This window comes from Micromys minutus, assembly GCF_963924665.1.
Source record: "Micromys minutus genome assembly, chromosome: 11".
Lineage (NCBI taxonomy): Eukaryota > Metazoa > Chordata > Mammalia > Rodentia > Muridae > Micromys > Micromys minutus.
The window spans coordinates 51316855-51336296 of NC_137980.1; the positions used below are offsets into that span (position 1 = coordinate 51316855).

At 48.3% G+C, this 19442-nt stretch overlaps 1 protein-coding gene across 1 annotated transcript in view; it reads left to right on the top strand.

The window, feature by feature from the left end:
- The window catches only part of LOC308427442 (fer-1-like protein 4), a gene marked incomplete at both ends in the record, with an annotated part of 33613 nt that extends 14806 nt beyond the window's left edge, over nucleotides 1-18807 (top strand). Inside the window, 24 exons of the mRNA XM_080925565.1 lie at nucleotides 903-1055; nucleotides 1623-1776; nucleotides 1893-2017; nucleotides 2364-2498; nucleotides 2787-2960; nucleotides 3379-3495; nucleotides 3585-3746; nucleotides 8342-8540; nucleotides 8671-8717; nucleotides 8801-8929; nucleotides 9667-9709; nucleotides 9798-9880; nucleotides 9954-10088; nucleotides 10501-10617; nucleotides 13017-13144; nucleotides 13274-13444; nucleotides 14078-14232; nucleotides 14884-15044; nucleotides 15523-15608; nucleotides 17248-17346; nucleotides 17485-17726; nucleotides 18086-18363; nucleotides 18436-18536; nucleotides 18615-18807. Coding sequence (XP_080781691.1) covers nucleotides 903-1055; nucleotides 1623-1776; nucleotides 1893-2017; nucleotides 2364-2498; nucleotides 2787-2960; nucleotides 3379-3495; nucleotides 3585-3746; nucleotides 8342-8540; nucleotides 8671-8717; nucleotides 8801-8929; nucleotides 9667-9709; nucleotides 9798-9880; nucleotides 9954-10088; nucleotides 10501-10617; nucleotides 13017-13144; nucleotides 13274-13444; nucleotides 14078-14232; nucleotides 14884-15044; nucleotides 15523-15608; nucleotides 17248-17346; nucleotides 17485-17726; nucleotides 18086-18363; nucleotides 18436-18536; nucleotides 18615-18807 — 3387 coding nt within the window. The remainder of the gene's footprint in view (nucleotides 1-902; nucleotides 1056-1622; nucleotides 1777-1892; nucleotides 2018-2363; nucleotides 2499-2786; nucleotides 2961-3378; nucleotides 3496-3584; nucleotides 3747-8341; nucleotides 8541-8670; nucleotides 8718-8800; nucleotides 8930-9666; nucleotides 9710-9797; nucleotides 9881-9953; nucleotides 10089-10500; nucleotides 10618-13016; nucleotides 13145-13273; nucleotides 13445-14077; nucleotides 14233-14883; nucleotides 15045-15522; nucleotides 15609-17247; nucleotides 17347-17484; nucleotides 17727-18085; nucleotides 18364-18435; nucleotides 18537-18614) is intronic.
- Nucleotides 18808-19442: the final 635 nt, after the last annotated feature.

Consider the following 19442-nt stretch of genomic DNA (forward strand, 5'->3'; position numbering starts at 1 on the left):
CCCTCTCTACCTTCCTTCCTTTCTTACCTCGCCCATGATTAGCATGTGTTTTACCATTGAGTTGCACCCCCATCTTGTCCTAAAAATGTTTGACATCTCTCCTTTGTCAAAGGATATTTTATGACACACATAGTGTATCCTATCTCCTTCCTTTGTTGTTTGTTTGTTTGTTTGTTTTTGAGACAGGGTTTCTGTGTGCAGCCTTGACTGTCCTGAAACTCACTCTGTAGACCAGGCTGGCCTTAAACTCAGAGATTTGCCTGCCTTTGGCTCCCAAGTATTGAGATTAAAGGCGCAACTTACCATGCCTGACTTTATCAGTTTGGATTTTTTTTTAAGGTTTATTTAGTTTGCCTGTATAGATTCTTTGCCTGCATGTATATTACTGTACTATGGTCACACCTGATGTCTGTAGTCAGAAGAGGCATCGGTTCCCCTGGAACTGGAGTTACAACCACCATGCTGAGAACTATACGCAGGTCCTCTGGAAGAGCAGTCAGTGCTTTTAAGCACCGAGCCAGCTCTTAATTTCTAGTTTTGTTGTATTTGCCTTTTTGTGTTGCTGGGAACTGGACCCTCAGTTGGAGATGGGGAGTGAGCACTTAGTGGGTGCTGAGCTTCTGTGTTGTAAGGTGGGAGGAGTTCTGGGGATGCATGGCCATCAGCACCACTATGAGTGAGTGTGCTTAATACCACTGAACTTTTGATGTGAAAGTGACAAGGGCAGAATGCTGTATCCCCGGTGAAGATTTTAGGTTGGACCTCGAGTCTGAGATGTGCTCCGGTGCATCCAGGAGAGGTCAGGGGGCAGGTGGGGTTCAGAAAAGGTCAAGGCATTTAAAGTATCAAGTTTCAGGGTCAAGGCATCCAAACTCCCTGAGCAAACCTCTCCTCACTCGCAGCCACAGTCACCCCTCCCTGATGTGCTGGTCTGGATGTTCAGTGGTCAGCGCCGTGTGGCCTATGCCCGCGTCCCAGCCCAGGATGTGCTGTTCTCCGTGGTGGAGGAGGAGCGAGGCCGAGACTGTGGGAAGATCCAGAGTCTGCTACTCACAGTGAGACGGGGCTGGAATGGAGTTACTGGGGAGAGTGGGATGTGAGGTTCACAGACAGGGTGGAGCATCGGAGCTGGTGGCCTGTGGTTCCCAACCAGAAACTCCCTGACTGTTTTCAACCGTCCAGAAAGGTGACAAGGAATTGTGGTGTTGTCCAGGTGAGCCTGGGAGTGACGTCAAGAGCAAACTTGTCTGTCCTGGGCCTATAGTGGTCCTGACTTACAGGCAAGGGGAATGAGGAAGAAGAGTGATCTTTCTTGCAAGCAGAGCTAGTTTACAAGTAGAAAGTTTCCAAATGGGCTGTCTCTGGAAGAGATACCAAAGCAGGTTTTTAATAGTGAGATGCTGAGACCCCTGGGGTAAAGGACAGAAAATGAAAAGGTGCTGAGGATGGAGTGGAGAAAGAAGGGAGGACGGGTTATGCATTTGGGCTGTGGATATGGGGGTGGCATCATAAGGCATGGGGTGGGACGGGGCCTGCGGAAGGATGCAGAAGAAGGAGTGGGGAAACTTGGGTACCAGAGAGATTTAGGGCATGGGACTCCAGCATTCCTCCTTCCCACACAGGCACCTGGAGCAGCCCCTGGGGAGGTCTGTGCCAAGTTGGAGCTCTTCCTGTGGCTGGGGCTGGGCAAGCAATCCAAGGCTTGTACCTCTGAGTTGCCCGAAGATCTCCTGCCTGAACCCTTGGCTGGGCTGCCCCACAGCCTACACCGGGATGGTGAGTTCTGGGCCAGGGTCAGCTCACCTTGCTGTTGGCCCTAGGCAGGGGTTCATGAGTCAGGGAACCTCAGTGTTCCCCTGAGAAAGCATGGCTCCTTCCCCCCCCCATCTCAGACTTCAGCTACTTCCAGCTGCGGGCTCACCTGTACCAGGCCCGAGGTGTGTTGGCAGCAGATGACAGCGGCCTCTCGGACCCCTTTGCCCGTGTCCTCATCTCTACCCAGTGCCAGACCACACGGGTGAGAGTCAGGCTGGGTCGTAGACAGAGGGGAGCAGGGGACAAGGTGCACTCTTGTCCAAGCCCCTATGTTTCTCTTCCCACCTTGAATTCTCAGGAGAGAATCCTAGATAGGACTCTGGCCTGACTCAGGCCCTGGTATAGAACAGACAGCCACTGTTTCCTGGGGTTGACTTTAGGGCTAAGACAAAAGAATGGCGGATGGTCACAGAGAGACACCAGAACAGGACAGCCATGCCTTTGGTGATAAACAGCTAGTTGAAGCATTACATTGACTGTCCACCTGATGTATGAAGGGGCTCCCTTCTGATATCCATCTTTGCCCCGTTGTCATCATGATTCCCAAGGTCTTGGAGCAGACACTGAGTCCCCTGTGGGATGAACTCTTGGTATTTGACCAGCTGATTGTGGACGGGAGGCGGGAACATTTGCGAGAGGAGCCTCCGTTGGTGGTCATCAATGTCTTCGACCACAATAAGTTTGTGAGTGTTTCCTTCTTCCACCCCATCTCCAGCTACCTCTTCCCCACTGCCTTGGTGCCTGCTCTTTAACTTCTGAGCATTCTACCCCTGAATTTTTTCCCTGTATTTTTGGGGTTGGGGGCAGAATGTCTCACTTTGTAGTCCTGGCTGGCCTGGAATTCACTGTGTAGACCAAGCTAACCTGGAACTCATGGGAGCTACCCCTGTTTCCTAAGTGCTGGGATTCAAGCTGTAGCCACCACAACCAGCTGTATCTTTCTTATTTCCTTACTGCTTTGCCCCCCACAGGGCCCTGCTGTGTTCCTGGGCAGGGCATTTGCAGCCCCGAGGGTAAAGTTGATAGAGGACCCATATCAGCGCCCTGAGCTGCAGTTCTTTCCCCTGAGGAAGGGACCTCAGGCTGCTGGAGAAATCATTGCTACCTTCGAACTTATTGAGCTGGACTACAGTGGCCATCTTGAGGTTAGGTGCCCTGGCCTGACAGGCAGACTGTACCTCCACTTTCATTGACCAGGACATCCTACCTTAGGGCATCCCAAGGATAACACATCTAGTCTCTTCCCCAAGAGAATGCTAGCTGCGAGTCTCTCTTGGGTTGACTTTATTGGACACTCTGACCCTAAGACTACTGATGGATATATCCAAAGTTTATCTTGTCAGGTCTCTACCTCTAGAGAACCCATACTGCTGTTCATCCTGGGGTTATCCCACCCTGGATGCCTCAGACTCCCATACTCACATCTGCTCTCTGGGAGGTCCTTCCTACAAATCCAGCCCTGTCCTGGTCCCCTGCACTGACACATCACAGAAATCCATGGCCCTTTTCCAAGCCTAGGCTTTCCATGTTTTGGTGTAACTTCTGATTTGTTTTTTCTTTTAGCCCTCAGTTCCCAGTGATGTGGAGCCCCAGGATCTGGCTTCACTGGTTGAACCCATCTCTGGACACCTGTCTCTGCCTCCTAGTGTGCGCCCTGTGCTCAGGGAGTTCCGTGTTGAGGTAGCACCAACTGAAACCTCTTCACTTCCCCCCAACTTGGTGGCCTCATGTCAGCCATAGCCATTGAACCTCCTCCTTCCTGACCTTAGGTGCTCTTTTGGGGTCTCCGGGGATTGGGCCGTGTACACCTGTTTGAAGTGGAACAGCCTCAGGTTGTTCTGGAAGTGGCTGGGAGACGTGTGGAGTCCGAAGTTCTGCTCAACTACCATGAGAACCCTAACTTCACAGAGCTCATCCAGCATGTGACAGTGGTAAGGGCAGGCACAGAGCGTGTCCCACATGTGACAGTGTGAGGGCAGGCACAGAGCTCATCCAGCATGTGACAGTGGTAAGGGCAGGCACAGAGCGTGTCCCACATGTGACAGTGTGAGGGCAGGCACAGAGCGTGTCCCACATGTGACAGTGTGAGGGCAGGCCAGGACACAGCCTGGAGGATGGAGGAGCAAAGAAACAGAGGGCAGGGAATTCAAGCAATGTTGGATGATTTAGGAGCCGCATCCTCATCAAAGGCCAAATACTGAATATTTTAGACTCTTCATCTGCAACTCGTCAACTCTGCTACTTGTAGATGAAAATGGCGAAATATGACTGTGGTCTAATAAAACATAAAATCTGGCAGTGAGTGGGCAGGACACGAATCTTGACTGTAGTTCCATGACCTCTGGATTAAGCCTTAGATTGGTGGCATTCTCTTGGTGATGTTGAATGAAGGTGTTAGCCAGAGTCCTGAAGAATTACCGTCAGAGAATAGACCCAGTCTCTGAAACACAGGGGAGGGGAAGAAAAATATACCCAGTGGCTTCAGAGATGGCTCAGCCATTAAGAGCCAGCCCCTACTTCTAGAGGCTTCCCCTCCCCTCCCTTCCGCTGTTCCCCCTTGTTCTCCCCTCCCCTCTTCTGGAGGTCAGAGGACAGGTTGAGGGGTTAGTTTTTGCTTTCCACCTTTACATTTGTTTTGGGGATCAATCTAGGGTCATGAGGCTTGTGCGGCAGGTGCTTTAACCCCCGAGTGAGCTTGCCAGCACTTTAACTTTCAGAGAAATCTCCATCCTAGCTTCCACAGAGGCTGTGCCCATGACACTTCTGCCAGCATTAAATAAGGGCTCCTCTTTCCCCATATCCTTGCCAGCATTTTTTTTTTTTTTTTTTTTGATTTGGTTGGTTTTTTTTTTTTGTTTGTTTGTTTGTTTGTTTGCTTTTTTGTTTTTTGTTTGTTTGTTTTTAAAGGCAGGGTTTCTCTGTATAGTCCTGGCTATCCTGGAACTTACTCTGTAGACCAGACTGGCCTTGAACTCACACAGGTCCATCTGCTTCTGCCTCTGAGTACTGGGATTAAAAGTAAATGTCACCACCTCCTGGTTTGTTTCTTCTTTTGAAAACTTATTGGTAAACTTTCAGAATCAAAGAAAATCTTTGCCAGCTATCTACTTAAGATGGGTTACCATCTAGGAAATATAAGGAGCTGCAAAGCTTAAACACACACAGCCAAGATACCCGGGCAGCTGATACTTTTGGGTTTTTTTTAGAGGCAAAGACCTACTATTAGCTCAAGCTAACCTCAAATCGTCATGCATCCTATGACTCCCAAATACTGGGATATCAGGTGTGTACCACCACATCTTGGTATCATGGATGCTAATTTAATACTGTAATCTATCTATCTATCTATCTATCTATCTATCTATCTATCTATCTATCTAAGTACACTGTAGCTGTCTTCAGACACACCAGAAGAGGGCATCAGATCCTATTACAGATGGTTGTGGGCCACCATGTGGTTGCTGGGATTTGAACTCAGGACCTCAGGAAGAGCAGTCAGTGCTCTAACCACTGAGCCATCTCTCCAGCCCCCACTACTGCAATCTTATGTTCCCACCAAGGGCTGTGTTTAGGGAACAGATACATTCAGGCCATACTGAGGCTCGGATCAGGCAGCACTCACTCTTTTCCAGGCATGTGCCTGAAATCTCTCTTATTGAGTTTGATGGTCTGTAGACAGATGAGCTGGACCAAGCTGCTTCCTGGTGTTTCTTACATCTCTTGGAACCCTCTTCTTATTTTCTAGCCAGTTCTATCTGTCCAAGACCAGCTCAGTCAGACAACAGGTTCTCCAGGGCAGGAGCGAGGACTGAAAGAAAAACTAGCCAGTTAGTCAAAATTGTAACATGACTTCAGCCAGTTCTAATGCTGAAGTGAAGCCTTTTTTATTCAGTCCTCCTTTAACCACTTTAATTACATGCAGAAAGATAACATCAGTTCTGAGTCAGGGAACAAGCAAGTTAGTGATCAAAGATCTTGTAAACATCCTTCTGGAGGCTAAGTGAGATGATCAGGGGCAAGGGGATCCCAAAAGACAAAGAGAATGCCACACCTCCATCTGCGGAGCCTGCCCTGAGCTACAAATGTAAATGTTCTGCCCTGAGCTTCAAAGTAAGTGTATTGCCTTGAGCTTCAATAGTAAATATTCTTAATCTGGGCCAGTTTTCTGAGTATAGGGTCAGAGTCAGATTTCTGCCTTGACCAGCTTCTGATTGACCTTGGTGATGTAAAAAATTCCCGCCGCCAACTGTCCAGGGGTGCCAAAAAGCTCTCCACATCTCCCTCTTATTAATTTTATAAACAAGACTACATCTGTCTTAGGTTGTTCTGACAGAAATACTTCTGTTACCCATCTTGGAATATGCATTATCCATATTCCATATTAATATGGAGTGTAACATCAATGCACTTCTGGCATAGGTTGGTAAGGCACTGTACAGAATGTTACCTGTCATACAATAACTCTGTATGAGAGTTCATTCTCAGCTTCAAGCTATGTATTTTGGCAGCCAGCAAGCTGATGTTGTTAAAGGCAAGCCTCATCACAACAGGCAGGAATAAAAGTATTTCCAGGACTAGAAGGGCTAGCACAAACAGGCCATATATGCAATTCTTGAACTGGACCAAGAAGGAAATACTGACTTCAGGCCACGAATAAGTTTATCAGCAATATCTGTAGCATCGAAGCTCAGTGGGGCAGCATTCTTTAAATAATCTCAGTGTGCAAGGCTAAGACATCTAGAGAAGCGTTAGAACTATGTCAAATACCCTGAAAGTGTCTCTGAATCTTTCCCCAGTAATAGTGACAATCATTGTAAGGTTTAGAAGTGACACAAATCCATTGGTACTTAGGATGGCTTCTTACTCTTAAACTCAGAACCTCTTCTCCAATAAGTTGAATAATATAAAGAATATCAATCCGTTGTTCTAAGTGCTATCTATGTCCTCTAGAATATTCAAAACATTAGTAACATTTTTTGCTAAATGATTAACAAAAGTAGCAGTGCCTTCTATCAATACAATTAAAACTGCTATGCCAGCAATAATCAAGCCCAATACCCTCTTGCTTCTGTATAAAGCCTGACTAACTTCTAGTATCTGCAAGCCTTTTTTCAGAATACCAGGGTCCTGTAATACTCACTGGCAATAAAACAAAAGCTGGTTGATAAACCACTGTAACAAACTTGTCAGAATTCAACATTAACACAATTGGAAAGTGTACAATTAATACAACTTAACACTAAATATCATAGAAGATACAAAAGTAATTTTAACATAACCAATTAATAAAAGGTTAGGAGCTTTAACATATGTGCTAACATTTATTCAAAGTTTTATCCACTGTCAATGTAGATTCACAAGGCAATTGTGAATTTTTTAATGTTTTTTAAAATGTCCAGAACCAGTCTTCCCAATGAAGACTTGTTATTTCTAATATTGAATTGATTTCTAAACCAGTCTATGATTGAGTCAAAATAACTGGCTACATTAAAGTTAAGGCAAAAGCCATTACAACTTCTTCTCTATTTGATTAATTTTTCTAAGTCAGTTTCCAGTCTCTATGTTCTCTGTCCCACAAGGTCTAAATCTGGGTTACAGGCAAGCAAAGGTGGGTCAGGAACAGATATCTAATACAGCTTCCAGGTCACCATTGTCAGGGAACTCAGCAAACTCAAAGATCAGCATGATTCTTTGTCCCAGCATCAGCAAGTCTCACCAATCACTCTGGCAGCTAGCATGCTCGCGATTGCAGCATCCGTGGGAAAAAGCACAAACACACCCTCTTCCCACATTAATACTTGATCAGGACCATAGCATATGCCAGTATGTGGATCCTTTCATTTCACCTGGGCATAAGTTTGCCCAGTTGTAGAATGCCATAGACACTTAGCAGAGAGTTCCTTGACATCCAGATTTTAAATTTTTAAAATAAAAAAACCCCATGATTTAAATAATTGTGGTGTACAGGGATGTAACTTCCCCCTTTTTATTTTTATGAAGCTATTGTTTTAAAGTTCCACAATACCTGTTTTACAGCATCTTGTCCTTGAGAATTATAAGGAATCCCAATAATATGGGTAACATTAAATTGTTGGTAAAAAGTCTCAAATGCTTGACTGCAATAGTCAGTTCCATTGTCTGTTATAATCTGATTTGGAGCACCAAGCACAGAACAACGTGGGCCATGAGAAACGACACTTTTAGTTGCTTCTCTTGTTAAAGCAGTTGCAACTAGAATGCCTGAAAAGGTGTTAGTATTCAAATAAATATTTTAATTTTCTAAAATTAGAAATGAATAATATCCATTTGCCATAATTGGTTAGGTATAAGTCCTCAAGGGTGAACACCATTGTGTGGTGTAAGAAGAAACTGAGGGCGGCGTCCTCTCTTTACCTGGGCAGAGTCTGAAGGCCATGGCGTGTTAAGGGGCTGATATGAGCACAGAATGCCTTGCTTGCCCTCTTGCTCTATGCTCCTTTCTTCCTTCCCTAGAACTTGAACTCACTTCCCGTATCTCTGTTTCTAGGACTTGCCAGAGCAGCCATATCTGCAGCCCCCACTGAGCATCCTGGTGATTGAGCGCCGGGCCTTCGGCAGAACCGTTCTTGTGGGTTCCCATATTGTTCCCAACATGCTTAGATTCACACTCCAGGGTCATGAGGATCCCCAAGAGGAGGAAGGAACAGAGGAGGAGACAAGAGACCTGGTGCTACAGGAGCCTCAAGGTTAGGAACATTCTTCGCAGGGGCCACCAGATAGAAGCCCCTCTGGATCCTGGTAGAGATGGACCATGTAATGGGATCTGGAGTCTGCTCTCTACTGGCCTCAACTCATGGTATCACTTCCCGCTCCTAGGAGAGAAGTCTCTGACTGAAGCAAGAATATCCAGACAGCTTCTGAAGGTGATGGGATGTTCCACAAGCTGGAGGGGATGTCAGGGTTTGTGGTGGTACTGGCTGAGAATCACAAGTCCTCTCTGCCTCAGGCCCCTCTCAAGAAGCTCACCTCAGGGCTCCTAGGTCAAGGGCCAGAACTGGAGGAAGACATCCCAGATCCAGACGAGATGGACTGGTGGTCCAAGTACTATGCCTCACTGCAGGAGCTCCAGGGGCAGGTATGAGGAGCAGGTCCCAGGGCCTGAACTGGGGGACAAAAGGCAAGGAGGGGTCTTGTGCGACAGACCCCTGTGTGTCCCAGAGCTTTTCTTTCTTCAGCTCAGTTTTAGTGGTTCGATATCAGTACTTCTGTTGGCTTCCACTTAGTTGTCTAGTAAAAATAAAACATGAGCCCATTAAATCCAGCCCTCAATTCCTGTGAGTTTAGGCCAGCCTGATAAGCAGGCCAGGCAGGAATGCACACTCTGTACACCAGGCTGGACCTAAACTCAGAGATCTGCCTGCCTCTGCCTCCCAAGTGCTGGGATAAAAGGCATGCACCACCACTGCCCAGTTCAATTTTTTAAAAATTTTTATTAAAAAAGAAAAAGGAAGCAAATTCCAGGACAGTCAGGGCTATTACACAGAGAAACCCTGTCTTGAAAAACAAACAAAAAAGTAAAAGGGAACAAATGAGATTATTTTAATAAGGTTTTACTAATCTATATAAAGCATCATTTCCAGTAGTAATTATCATAACAATAAGTGATTTGCATTCTCACAGTAAGTCTGGTGTGTGTTCACCAGCTCACAGCATCTCAGTGAAGACTCATCTCATGTCAGGGACTCAGTGACCATATGTGGGTGGTCTGCCAGACAATAAAGGCAACCTCTGAAAAAGAAGTGGCTGTGTAGCTGGAAAGGGGGTGGGCCACAGAGTGACCAGGAGGGATCTCTGACCTGCCTTTGATTTCAGTCCAGCTCCGATGATGATGAGATGGAAGATGCAGGAGATCCAGGTGAGAGTCCTGGAGTTTTGTTCATGCACCATTTGTCCACCCACCCCACCCCCATATTTCTTACCCAGGACGATTTTGCTGTTTCTAGATGGGGACAGGGATACCCAGGAGCAAGGGGAGACTGATGTCAAAGTCTCTGTGCCTCGGAAGAAAGCAATCGCCACCCTGAAGGTGACAGGGGTGTCAGGAGAAGGGAGTTTCTGGAATTTGGGGTATAGAATTGCTGAAGCCCCTCACCTTTCAGATCTACAACAGCTCTCTGGAGGATGAGTTCAACCACTTTGAAGACTGGCTGTGTGTGTTTCCCCTGTATAGAGGACAAGGTGGTCAGGATGGGGATGAAGAGGAAGCATCTGGACACTTTGTGGGCAAGTTCAAGGTACATGTGGGGGAAGAAAGAGAGACAGAAAGACCAGTAAAGCTTTCTAACATGTTGGAGAGAGGGCTCAGAGGTTAGCACTGGGTGGAGAGAGGGCTCAGAGGTTAGCACTGGGTGGAGAGAGGGCTCAGAGGTTAGCACTGGATAGAGAGAGGGCTCAGAGGTTAGCACTAGATGCTCTTGCAAAGGATCTAGATTCCATTTCCAGAATCATGGTTTGGTTCACAGCCATCCTTAAATTCAATTCCAGGAGACCTGGTACACTCCTCCGACCTCTGGAGCCGTGCTCACACACAGCACAGACAGACCAGGGAAAACACTCACGCATAAAACAAAATCAATACATCTAATGTAACTGATTTTTTAAAACTTACCTTTCTTACCAAGCCTTCTTCTATCTCCCCTACTTTAGGGCTCCTTCCTAATTTACCCTGAGTCAGAGGCCAAGTCCTTCTCTGAGCCTCAGATCTCCAGGGGGATCCCCCAGAATCGGCCCATCAAGCTTCTGGTGAGAGTGTATATCGTGAAGGTGAGTAGTGGCTAGTTCATCCCCATGGCAGCAAAGACAATAGTATGAGGTCTACAGAACAAAGATGCTCCAAGGGTCCTCAGAGGTCAGAGACTTGTTCCTTCAGGGATTCGGGAGAAATCCTGAGTGTGGTTAGACTCCCCTCCCTCACAAACTTGCTGGTATTAGGACTTCTTCACATTCTGCTCTTGGGTGTGGAAAGATTATAGTGCTGGATCCCAGTTCCAGAATACCCTGTAGTTCCTCCCATTGCTGTGTCTGTCATGTGGGGCCCCAGAATTTCCTTAAAGGAATCTTGGGGAGCAACAGGGAAGGTTGATCTGCTGGTTGCTATGCACTTAACCCCCCTACCCCCATCTCAGTCACTGGAGTAGACACTGCTTCAGTCTGACTTAGAGATCTAAGACATCATTGGAAGAGACATTCTGTTACTACCTGACCCACCTAGGGAACTGCTGGGAAGCATAACTCATTCTTACTGTCTCTTTTAGCAACAGGGCAGACAGGGTGACCTGAGATAAAGTGCTTTGTAATACATCTAGACATACTAGACAAAATTCTTTTTAATGAACACAAAGTTCTAAAGAAAGGAAAATCTGCTTTTCCTGAGGAGGCAGCTGTAGTAATTCCAAGTGAGCCCAGAGCTTAGGCTGTCTCAAAAGGGTTTGTCCACATCTGAACTTAGACCTTTGGTTCTTACAGCCTGAGCAAGGGAAGGGGCTAGAAACAAGACCCTGCACGAAGCAGAACCTCTGAGAAAGGCAGGCCAAGAGGTGGCTCTCCCATGGGAAAGGACTCTGTCTCAACAAGACTATCTTTCTGGGGAATGTGTGTTTAGCATGGTCCCACGTTGACTGGGATTTGTGTTCTGTTTAATCCAAAAAACTCAAAACTGAGAGCTGAGGTTTGGCTCAGAACATTTATAAGGCATGTGCTCAAGGCCATGGGGACTCTGCAGAGGAAACACCAATCTTAGGATCACGTTTGTAATTCCAGCTCTCAAGAGGCTGAGACAGAAATATTACTGTGAATTTTCAGGTCAACCTGGACTACATAGTGAGTTTCAGCTCAACGTGGGCTGTAGAGTAAGACCAAAATCAAACCTAACCCAACCCAACCTAACTCAACCAACCCAATCAACCCAATACAACACAACCAACCCAACCAACACAACACGACACAACCAACACAACCCAACCTAACCCAACCCAACCTAACTCAACCAACCCAATCAACCCAATACAACACAACCAACCCAACCCAACACAACACAACGCAACACAACCAACCCAACCTAACCCAACCCAACTCAACCAACCCAATCAACCCAATACAACACAACCAACCCAACCCAACCCAAGCAACACACACACACACACACATACACACACAAATAAAATGAAAATTAAAACCAAAACCAAAACTAGCCATGCATATCAGTAATCCTAGCATTTGTGGAAGCAGGAGAATCAAAATACCAAACCAGGGCCTAAGAGGTAGCTCCACACATTCATGAAAGCACATACACATATATCATACACACACAACACACAAACACCACACACACACACATACATACACACACACACACACCCAGAGAGAGAGAGAGAGAGAGAGAGAGAGAGAGAGAGAGAGAGAGAGAGAGGCTACATTTGCCTACCAAGCAGGAGGTCCTGGGTTCAGGCATATAAGAATGGGTAAATAGACTATTATAGAAGTGTTTAAAAGGATGAGCTCTGTGTCCTTAAACCAAAGCTGGCATAAGGTGAAAATAGGAAAGTGCAAAGGACTGTGGGTAGTGTATTCTTTATGTATGTGAGAAACACTGATCCTCATTTCATAATAAAAGTCTTGGAGACTCAGTGTAGAAAGAGCATGACAGATTTATTTCAGAAGCCAGATGCCAACCTGGACAAAAGACAAGTGACCGGGATACCAGTTTGGTACAAAATAGTGAGTTTTATATTCCTAATCATATTTCCCACTGCCCAACCCTCAAGCAAATTCTTCAGAGAGGTCTAATCTTCCTAGTGGCTAGTACTTAACCCCCCACTTAACCTCATCCTATGGCTGAGTCACATAGATTTTTCTACCTTTTCAACCCTAGGCTGAACTGTTAACACAAGTTAGGGACCAACTGCCAGAACCTGGGGCCTGTGCTTCCAGCTTATCCGGCGTTCTCCGCTGGGTTCTAAACATACTTCTCACTGCAAATGTAATGACGTATTTCTTACAGTGTAATGAAGAAGAGCCAGGGGCAGAGTCCTTGGCTAGCATGGAGGAGGCCCTGGGTTTGATCTCCAGCGCCTCATAAGATCCCAACATTAGGTCCAGCAAGGGTTTGGGCTTCCAGAATGCCATTCCTCCTGACTCCACTGTATTCGGATTCCACTCCCTAGGCTACCAACCTGGCTCCTGCAGACCCCAATGGCAAGGCAGACCCCTATGTGGTGGTGAGCACCGGCAAGGAGCGGCAGGACACTAAGGAACGCTATATCCCCAAGCAACTCAACCCCATCTTTGGAGAGTGAGGCTGGGCCCTGGGCTTGGGAAAGGGGGCATCCTGGCTCCATGACTTCTTGCCTGGGCAGCTGTGGTGAGAGCTGCCACCCTAGGTCTCTGGAGCTGTCCTTAACCACTATTCCTTCCTGCCTAGGGTCCTCGAACTGACTGTCTCCCTCCCAGCTGAGCCAGAGCTGACTGTGGCCATATTTGACCATGACCTTGTGGGTTCTGATGACCTCATTGGGGAGACCCACATTGACCTGGAAAACAGATTCTATAGCCACCACAGAGCCAACTGTGGGCTGGCCTCCCAGTATGCTGTGTGAGTCCAGCAGGGCCCCAAGAAGCCATTCCCAAAACAAATACATGCAAAGTTCACATTCCCATTTAAAATGTCTTTAATCTATTATTTTGAATGTGTTGTGTTTATGGGAGTACACTCGTGTGAGAATATGGGCACGTGTGTTCCACCAACATGTACATGAATGTCTGAGGACAGACTTGGGTGTTGGTCTTCTTCCTTCCTGTTTGAGGCAGGGTCTCCTCTCTGTTGTGCTAAGCCACCTGGCTCTTAAGATTCCAGTCTCCTGTCTCCACCTCCATCTCCCATAGTAGTGCAGGGACTGCAGACACTTAGAATGCATCTAGACCTTTGTGTGGGGCCTCATATGTAAGCCACAAGCCCTTTGATATATCTCCAAAGAGATACATCATCTCCAAAGAGATACATCTCCAAAGAGATACATCTCCCAGTCCTCACAGCCCCATTGCTGCCTCCAAAAGGGGAACTTCTCCTACACCCTAGCTAGACATTCTAGTTTAGTTCCAAGACTTGAGCTTGGGTACTAGGGTTTCTGCACTAAGCCATTTGACCTCTTTGACCGTGTTTCCTCATCAGTGTCCCATTGTGCTCACACACTGCACTAGCTGATACATTGTTCCCTTATGCCTGCAGGGATGGATACAATGCCTGGCGAGATGCATTCCGGCCTTCACAGATCCTGGCTGGGCTGTGCCAGCGCTGTGGCCTTCCTGCCCCTGAATACCGAGCCAGGGCTGTTAAAGTCGGCAGCCGAGTGTTTCTGACACCATCTGAGGCCCTGCCTCCAGGTACCAGACCCTGTCTGTTGGACAGGCCACAGCGGGTACGAGGGAGGCAGGTCAAACACCGGACACACTAGGTGTCAGGCTCCTGTGAGTAGAGCCCACTGATTGCAGTAGGCACAGGGATGTTTGTGAGTTTGGCTGAGTAAGGATAAGATTCCTGGAAGCTGGGAGAAAGTGATCTCAGATAGAGCCCTCAGAGCACAGGATCCAGATCTATAAGTCTGTGGGTTTGGAGTTCACACTTCACAGGTCTAGTGGGGTACTCCTACACGGGGTTTGATCAAAGGTGATGGCTGGCTCTTCAGTCTTCAGTCCCTTGTTACAGCAGCAAACCACCCCCAACCCCTGCTTTTTGTAAATGATCAACTTGCTCTCTCTCCTAGGCCTTTTGAGGTTGTTTTTTAAATTTTTTGATGGAGGGCAGCTGTTGTAGCCGTGGCTGTCCTGGAACTCATTATGTAGACTAAGTTGTCCTTAAACTCATGGACATCCTCCTGCCTCTGTTGGCATTAAGGGCGTGAATCACCATGCCTGGCACAGGCCACGGGCTTTATTTAGTAGTCTCAGTCTCAGTGGGGAGCTGCTGAGGAGGACAGGGTTGGGGAGGGGTAGCAGGGGATGCTGTGGACCCAGTCCTACACCCCCTTGTTTCAGATGGCAGAAATCCCAAGGTGACAAATGAGGCTTCTGAAGAGGCCCAAGCATTGCTTGTGTTGAGGCGCTGGCAGGAGATGCCAGGACTTGGGATCCAACTGGTACCTGAGCATGTGGAAACGCGGCCTCTGTACCACCCCCGCAGCCCAGGGCTGCTGCAGGTGAAGGGACTTCAGCACCCCTAAGATTTACCACAATTCCCCGCCCCCCCCCTGACTCTGGACCTTTTCCCAAGTCCTCTGCCCACACGCTGCTACCACTGTCCCTGGCTCCTGGTGTCAGTAAGCATCCCACCCAGCCTTGGAGTCTTGAACCTGTCATGAACTGTATACCCCATTCATGATTCTGTTCCTACAGAATCCTCAACCCTGAGCCAACAAGGTTCAAACCCAGGGCTCCATCCTAGTCATCTGGGCCTCGAGAACACCATATACTACTCTTGATTTCAATTTTCTTACTCTGGAACCTTATCCTGGACCCAAACTTTGCCTTGACCTTGGGGCCTTCACTTTAGATCTACCCAGTAACTCCTGCCCTTGGCCCTCCTCTTTTCCTCATTGGGGACAGGGCATCCACTGGATTCCCTGCAGAAAAGGGAGTTCTCTAGCAAGACCCTGCATCCTAGTTTTGTGCTCTTAGGGATCCCTTCATATGTGGATTGACATCTTCCCCAGTGATGTGCCTGCCCCACCCCCAGTTGACATCAAGCCTCGGCAGCCAATCAGGTAAGAGGATTTATGTCCCTCTACTCTCTGAAAATCCAAGCTCCCATTGAATAAGGCCAAGACTTCCGACCAAGGCTTGTGGGTAGTTGAATTTCACACTTGATCTTAGCCAAAAAGTGATGGCAGTTGAGTTTCATAACCCATGAGCATTGCCTGTACAGTGTCTAGATGTCCTTCAGTAAACCCTGCTCCTCCTTGGGCTAACACAAATGGCAGTTCTGTGAGGGTGTCTCTTCTACCTCTGGGCTCTGCTTTTCTTGGTATACCTCTTAGGAAGCCTTTAAAAATAATTTTTTTAAATGTTTATTGGTCTTTTGTCTGCATGTATGTCTGTGTGTTGCAAGCATGCTTGTGGCCTGCAGAGGCTAGAAGAGGGATGGCATTAAATCTCCCAAGCCACAGAGAACTGTAAGCCCCATGAGGGATGCTGAGAACGGAACCCAAGTCCTTTGGAAGAACAAGTGCGTTTAATCACTGAGCCATCTCCAGCCCCCCAGAGAGCCTTTTGCAGCCTAGGGACAAGGTAGCTTCCAAGTGTGTTGGCTCATCTCTTACCAACCAGGCCTCTTGAATAGAAATATATGCCTTTAGAGCCAAAGCCCAAAGCCACTTCCCACTGGACTGCCTGGTCTAGAAGCTGATTCTATCACTGTGGGTAGGGGCTCTGGTACCACAGATTGGCCAGTTCTCTGTGGTCCCCCCAAGCCTGGAGTCCAGTAGATGTGTCCCATGAGAACCACATAGATTGACAATGCAGTTGGGCAGTCAGGGAAAACAGGTATGGTAGAGTGCCCTTGTACTCAGAGGGCAGAGGCAGGACCACGAGTTCAGAGGCCAGACTCAGTTTCATTGACCCTGTCTCAACCAAACACATTCAGAGAGGATTAATAAATGAAGGGAAGGGACATCTAGGCAACCCCTTGACAACCATGATGCTACACTGGGGAAAACCCAGCATGTTCCAGCTCTTCTGTTCTCACCCCTTCCCTCTCTGCCTGTCTTTCCTCACAATCTTCTATTCCCCAGAACTTGGGTTGTACGTATGTGGCTTGCTGTGGCTCTAACTCTGCAGCTGATAGGTGCTGAATTAACCAACAGTTTTGGCCTTCTGACTCCGAGTGTAAAGAACCTCACTATACTGGCTTGGGTCAGAACACTCCTGGTGCTGTGACCATGGTGGGATGTGGTGATATGCGACTCACCTCTTTTCTGTCGCCATAGTCCCCTTCTTGTGTTTTGAGATAAGGTCTCATGTAGCCCCTGCTGGCCCTGACCGAGGGATGCATCTGTATGACCTTTGAACTCTCTTAATCCTCTTGCCTCTATGGCTCCATTGCTAGCATTTACAGGCATGTATCACCACACCTTGCTGTAGTGCTGGAGCCTGAGCCCAGGGCCTCTCCCAAGCTAGGCAAGCACTCGGCTGAACAAAGATCAAAAAATTTTCAGTTGTTGTGATTTGGGGACAGGATGTAACCTCTGGGGAGGGGGAGCTGATATTACAGGACTGTGTGCCACCATCCCTGTTTAAGAGTTGCTGGGCAGTCACACCAGGGACTGTAGTGTTAGGCCAGCATTCTACCCACTGGGCTACATGCCCAGGACCCTTCCTAACAATCTGAAACCACTGCATCCCCAGCTATGAGCTCAGAGTTGTCATCTGGAACACGGACGATGTGGTTCTGGATGATGTGAATCCACTCACTGGAGAGATGTCAAGTGACATCTATGTGAAAAGGTAGGCTTACAGGCCAGGCTGGCCAAATGTCTGCCCTGCAAAAAACTGCAAATGGTGACCCTGTGTTCGAATCTTCTGTGTGGTAGCAGCCATGCTCTGGGTATGGCCCTAGCCCTGATACCCACCTTCCCTCCCCAGCTGGGTAAAGGGGCTGGAGCATGACAGACAGGAGACAGACGTCCATTTCAACTCCCTGACTGGAGAGGGCAACTTCAACTGGCGCTTCGTGTTCCGCTTTGATTACCTGCCTACGGAGCGGGAAGTGAGTGTCCGGCGCAAGCCTGGACCCTTCGCTCTGGAGGAAGCCGAGTTCCGGCAGCCAGCTGTGCTGGTCTTGCAGGTCTGGGACTACGACCGAATCTCTGCCAACGACTTTCTTGGTACTTAGCTTTCCTAACCTCAAGCCCACACTTGGTCTGTCCTTGCACCAACCTTTTCCTCTTTGTCCCTTGGTTCATTCTAACTCAACTTTGAATCCTGTCGATTTCAGACCCCAGGCGTACATCTAATCAGTGTTCAGGGAGCTTGAGCAGTAACCTCTCTTTCACAAGGCTCTGCTTCAGACTTCCCCAAAACGTCCTGAAGTCCCTTTGGCCTCCCTCTGTAAGCTTTGACTGGCGGTCTGATTCTAGACTTCTAGAGCTGTGGCCAGTCCACTGTCTTCCCTCTGGGGTCTTTGCAACCCTGGGTGCTGCCTCTTCAACTCCTGGCCCTAACCTACTGAGCTTTTCTCTCACAGGGTCCCTGGAGCTGCATCTACCAGACATGGTCAGGGGTGCCCGGGACCCCGAGCACTGTTCTGTCCGACTAGCCCTTGATGGGGCAGGGCCGAGGTGCAATCTGTTTCGCTGCCGGCGTTTGCGGGGCTGGTGGCCAGTGGTGAAAATGAAGGACATGGAAAATGTGGAGCGGGAGGCCAGAGAGGCTAAGGCTGACAAGAAAAGGAGGAGGAAGAGGAAGGGCCGGCCAGAGGACCTGGAGTTCACAGACACAGGGGGCAACGTCTATATCCTCACAGTACGTAGTGCATAACAACCAAGGCCTGGCTTGTGCTGGACTGTGTTCACTGACTGCCCCATTTCTTTCTAGGGGAAGGTTGAGGCAGAGTTTGAACTGCTAACTGTGGAGGAGGCAGAGAAGCGGCCAGTTGGGAGGGGGCGAAAGGAGCCAGAGCCTCTGGAGAAGCCCAAGTAAGTAACCTGAGTTTAGGGAGGTGGGGTCACTGGCAGGGGCTTCCTGGTCACTGTGACTCCACCCTTCTCCAACAGCCGACCCAAAACCTCCTTCAACTGGTTTGTGAACCCCCTCAAGACTTTCGTCTTCTTCATCTGGCGCCGATACTGGCGCATCCTGGTGTTGCTGCTGCTGCTGGCGCTAGTCACGGTCTTCCTCCTCCTCGTCTTCTACACCATCCCTGGACAGATCAGCGAGGTCATCTTCAGCCCCATCCATAGACACTAGTTCAAGTGACCAGGGACACACCTCAGGGTCCCGATCTTTCAGACCTGCTCTGGAAGACCTTCCTTCCACTGTGACCTGGAAGGGTTCAGTCCTTGGGTTCAATAAACTTTATCACAGGCCAGGGCTGTTTATTATTATAGGTGGTGCAGGATAGATGCTCTCAGGTAGCTCCAGAAACTGGGGTTTGCTAGAATGCAAAGGGATGGAAGACTGCCCACGTGATCCCAGAAAGAACAAGCTGTGAAGTCACTGTCACCTATACTCCACAGCAGCCTTTCAGTCCCTGCCAGTGGCTGGTCCCTCCATTCTTCTGTTCATGGCTCTGCCTCCCATGACATCTAAGCACTCTGTCTTGTTAACTTTCACCAGCTCCAAGATGGTGACCTACCTAAGAGTATGGGGCAGACCACCTCACAGAAGCCAAGGATAGGTACGTCACCAGAAGGACCCCAGGTTAACAAGGGAAAGAGTCATCACCCTGACTCTGAGGGGACACTGGACCTCAGGCACAGTGCCCTCCAGTGATCTTGCTGGCATCACTGCAGTACGCTTTACTGCTACCATCTTATCAACTAGCTCCTGGCTGCTGTCCTGGCTCCTGGGGCTGTGGACTGATGAGGCCTCTAGGCCCTGAT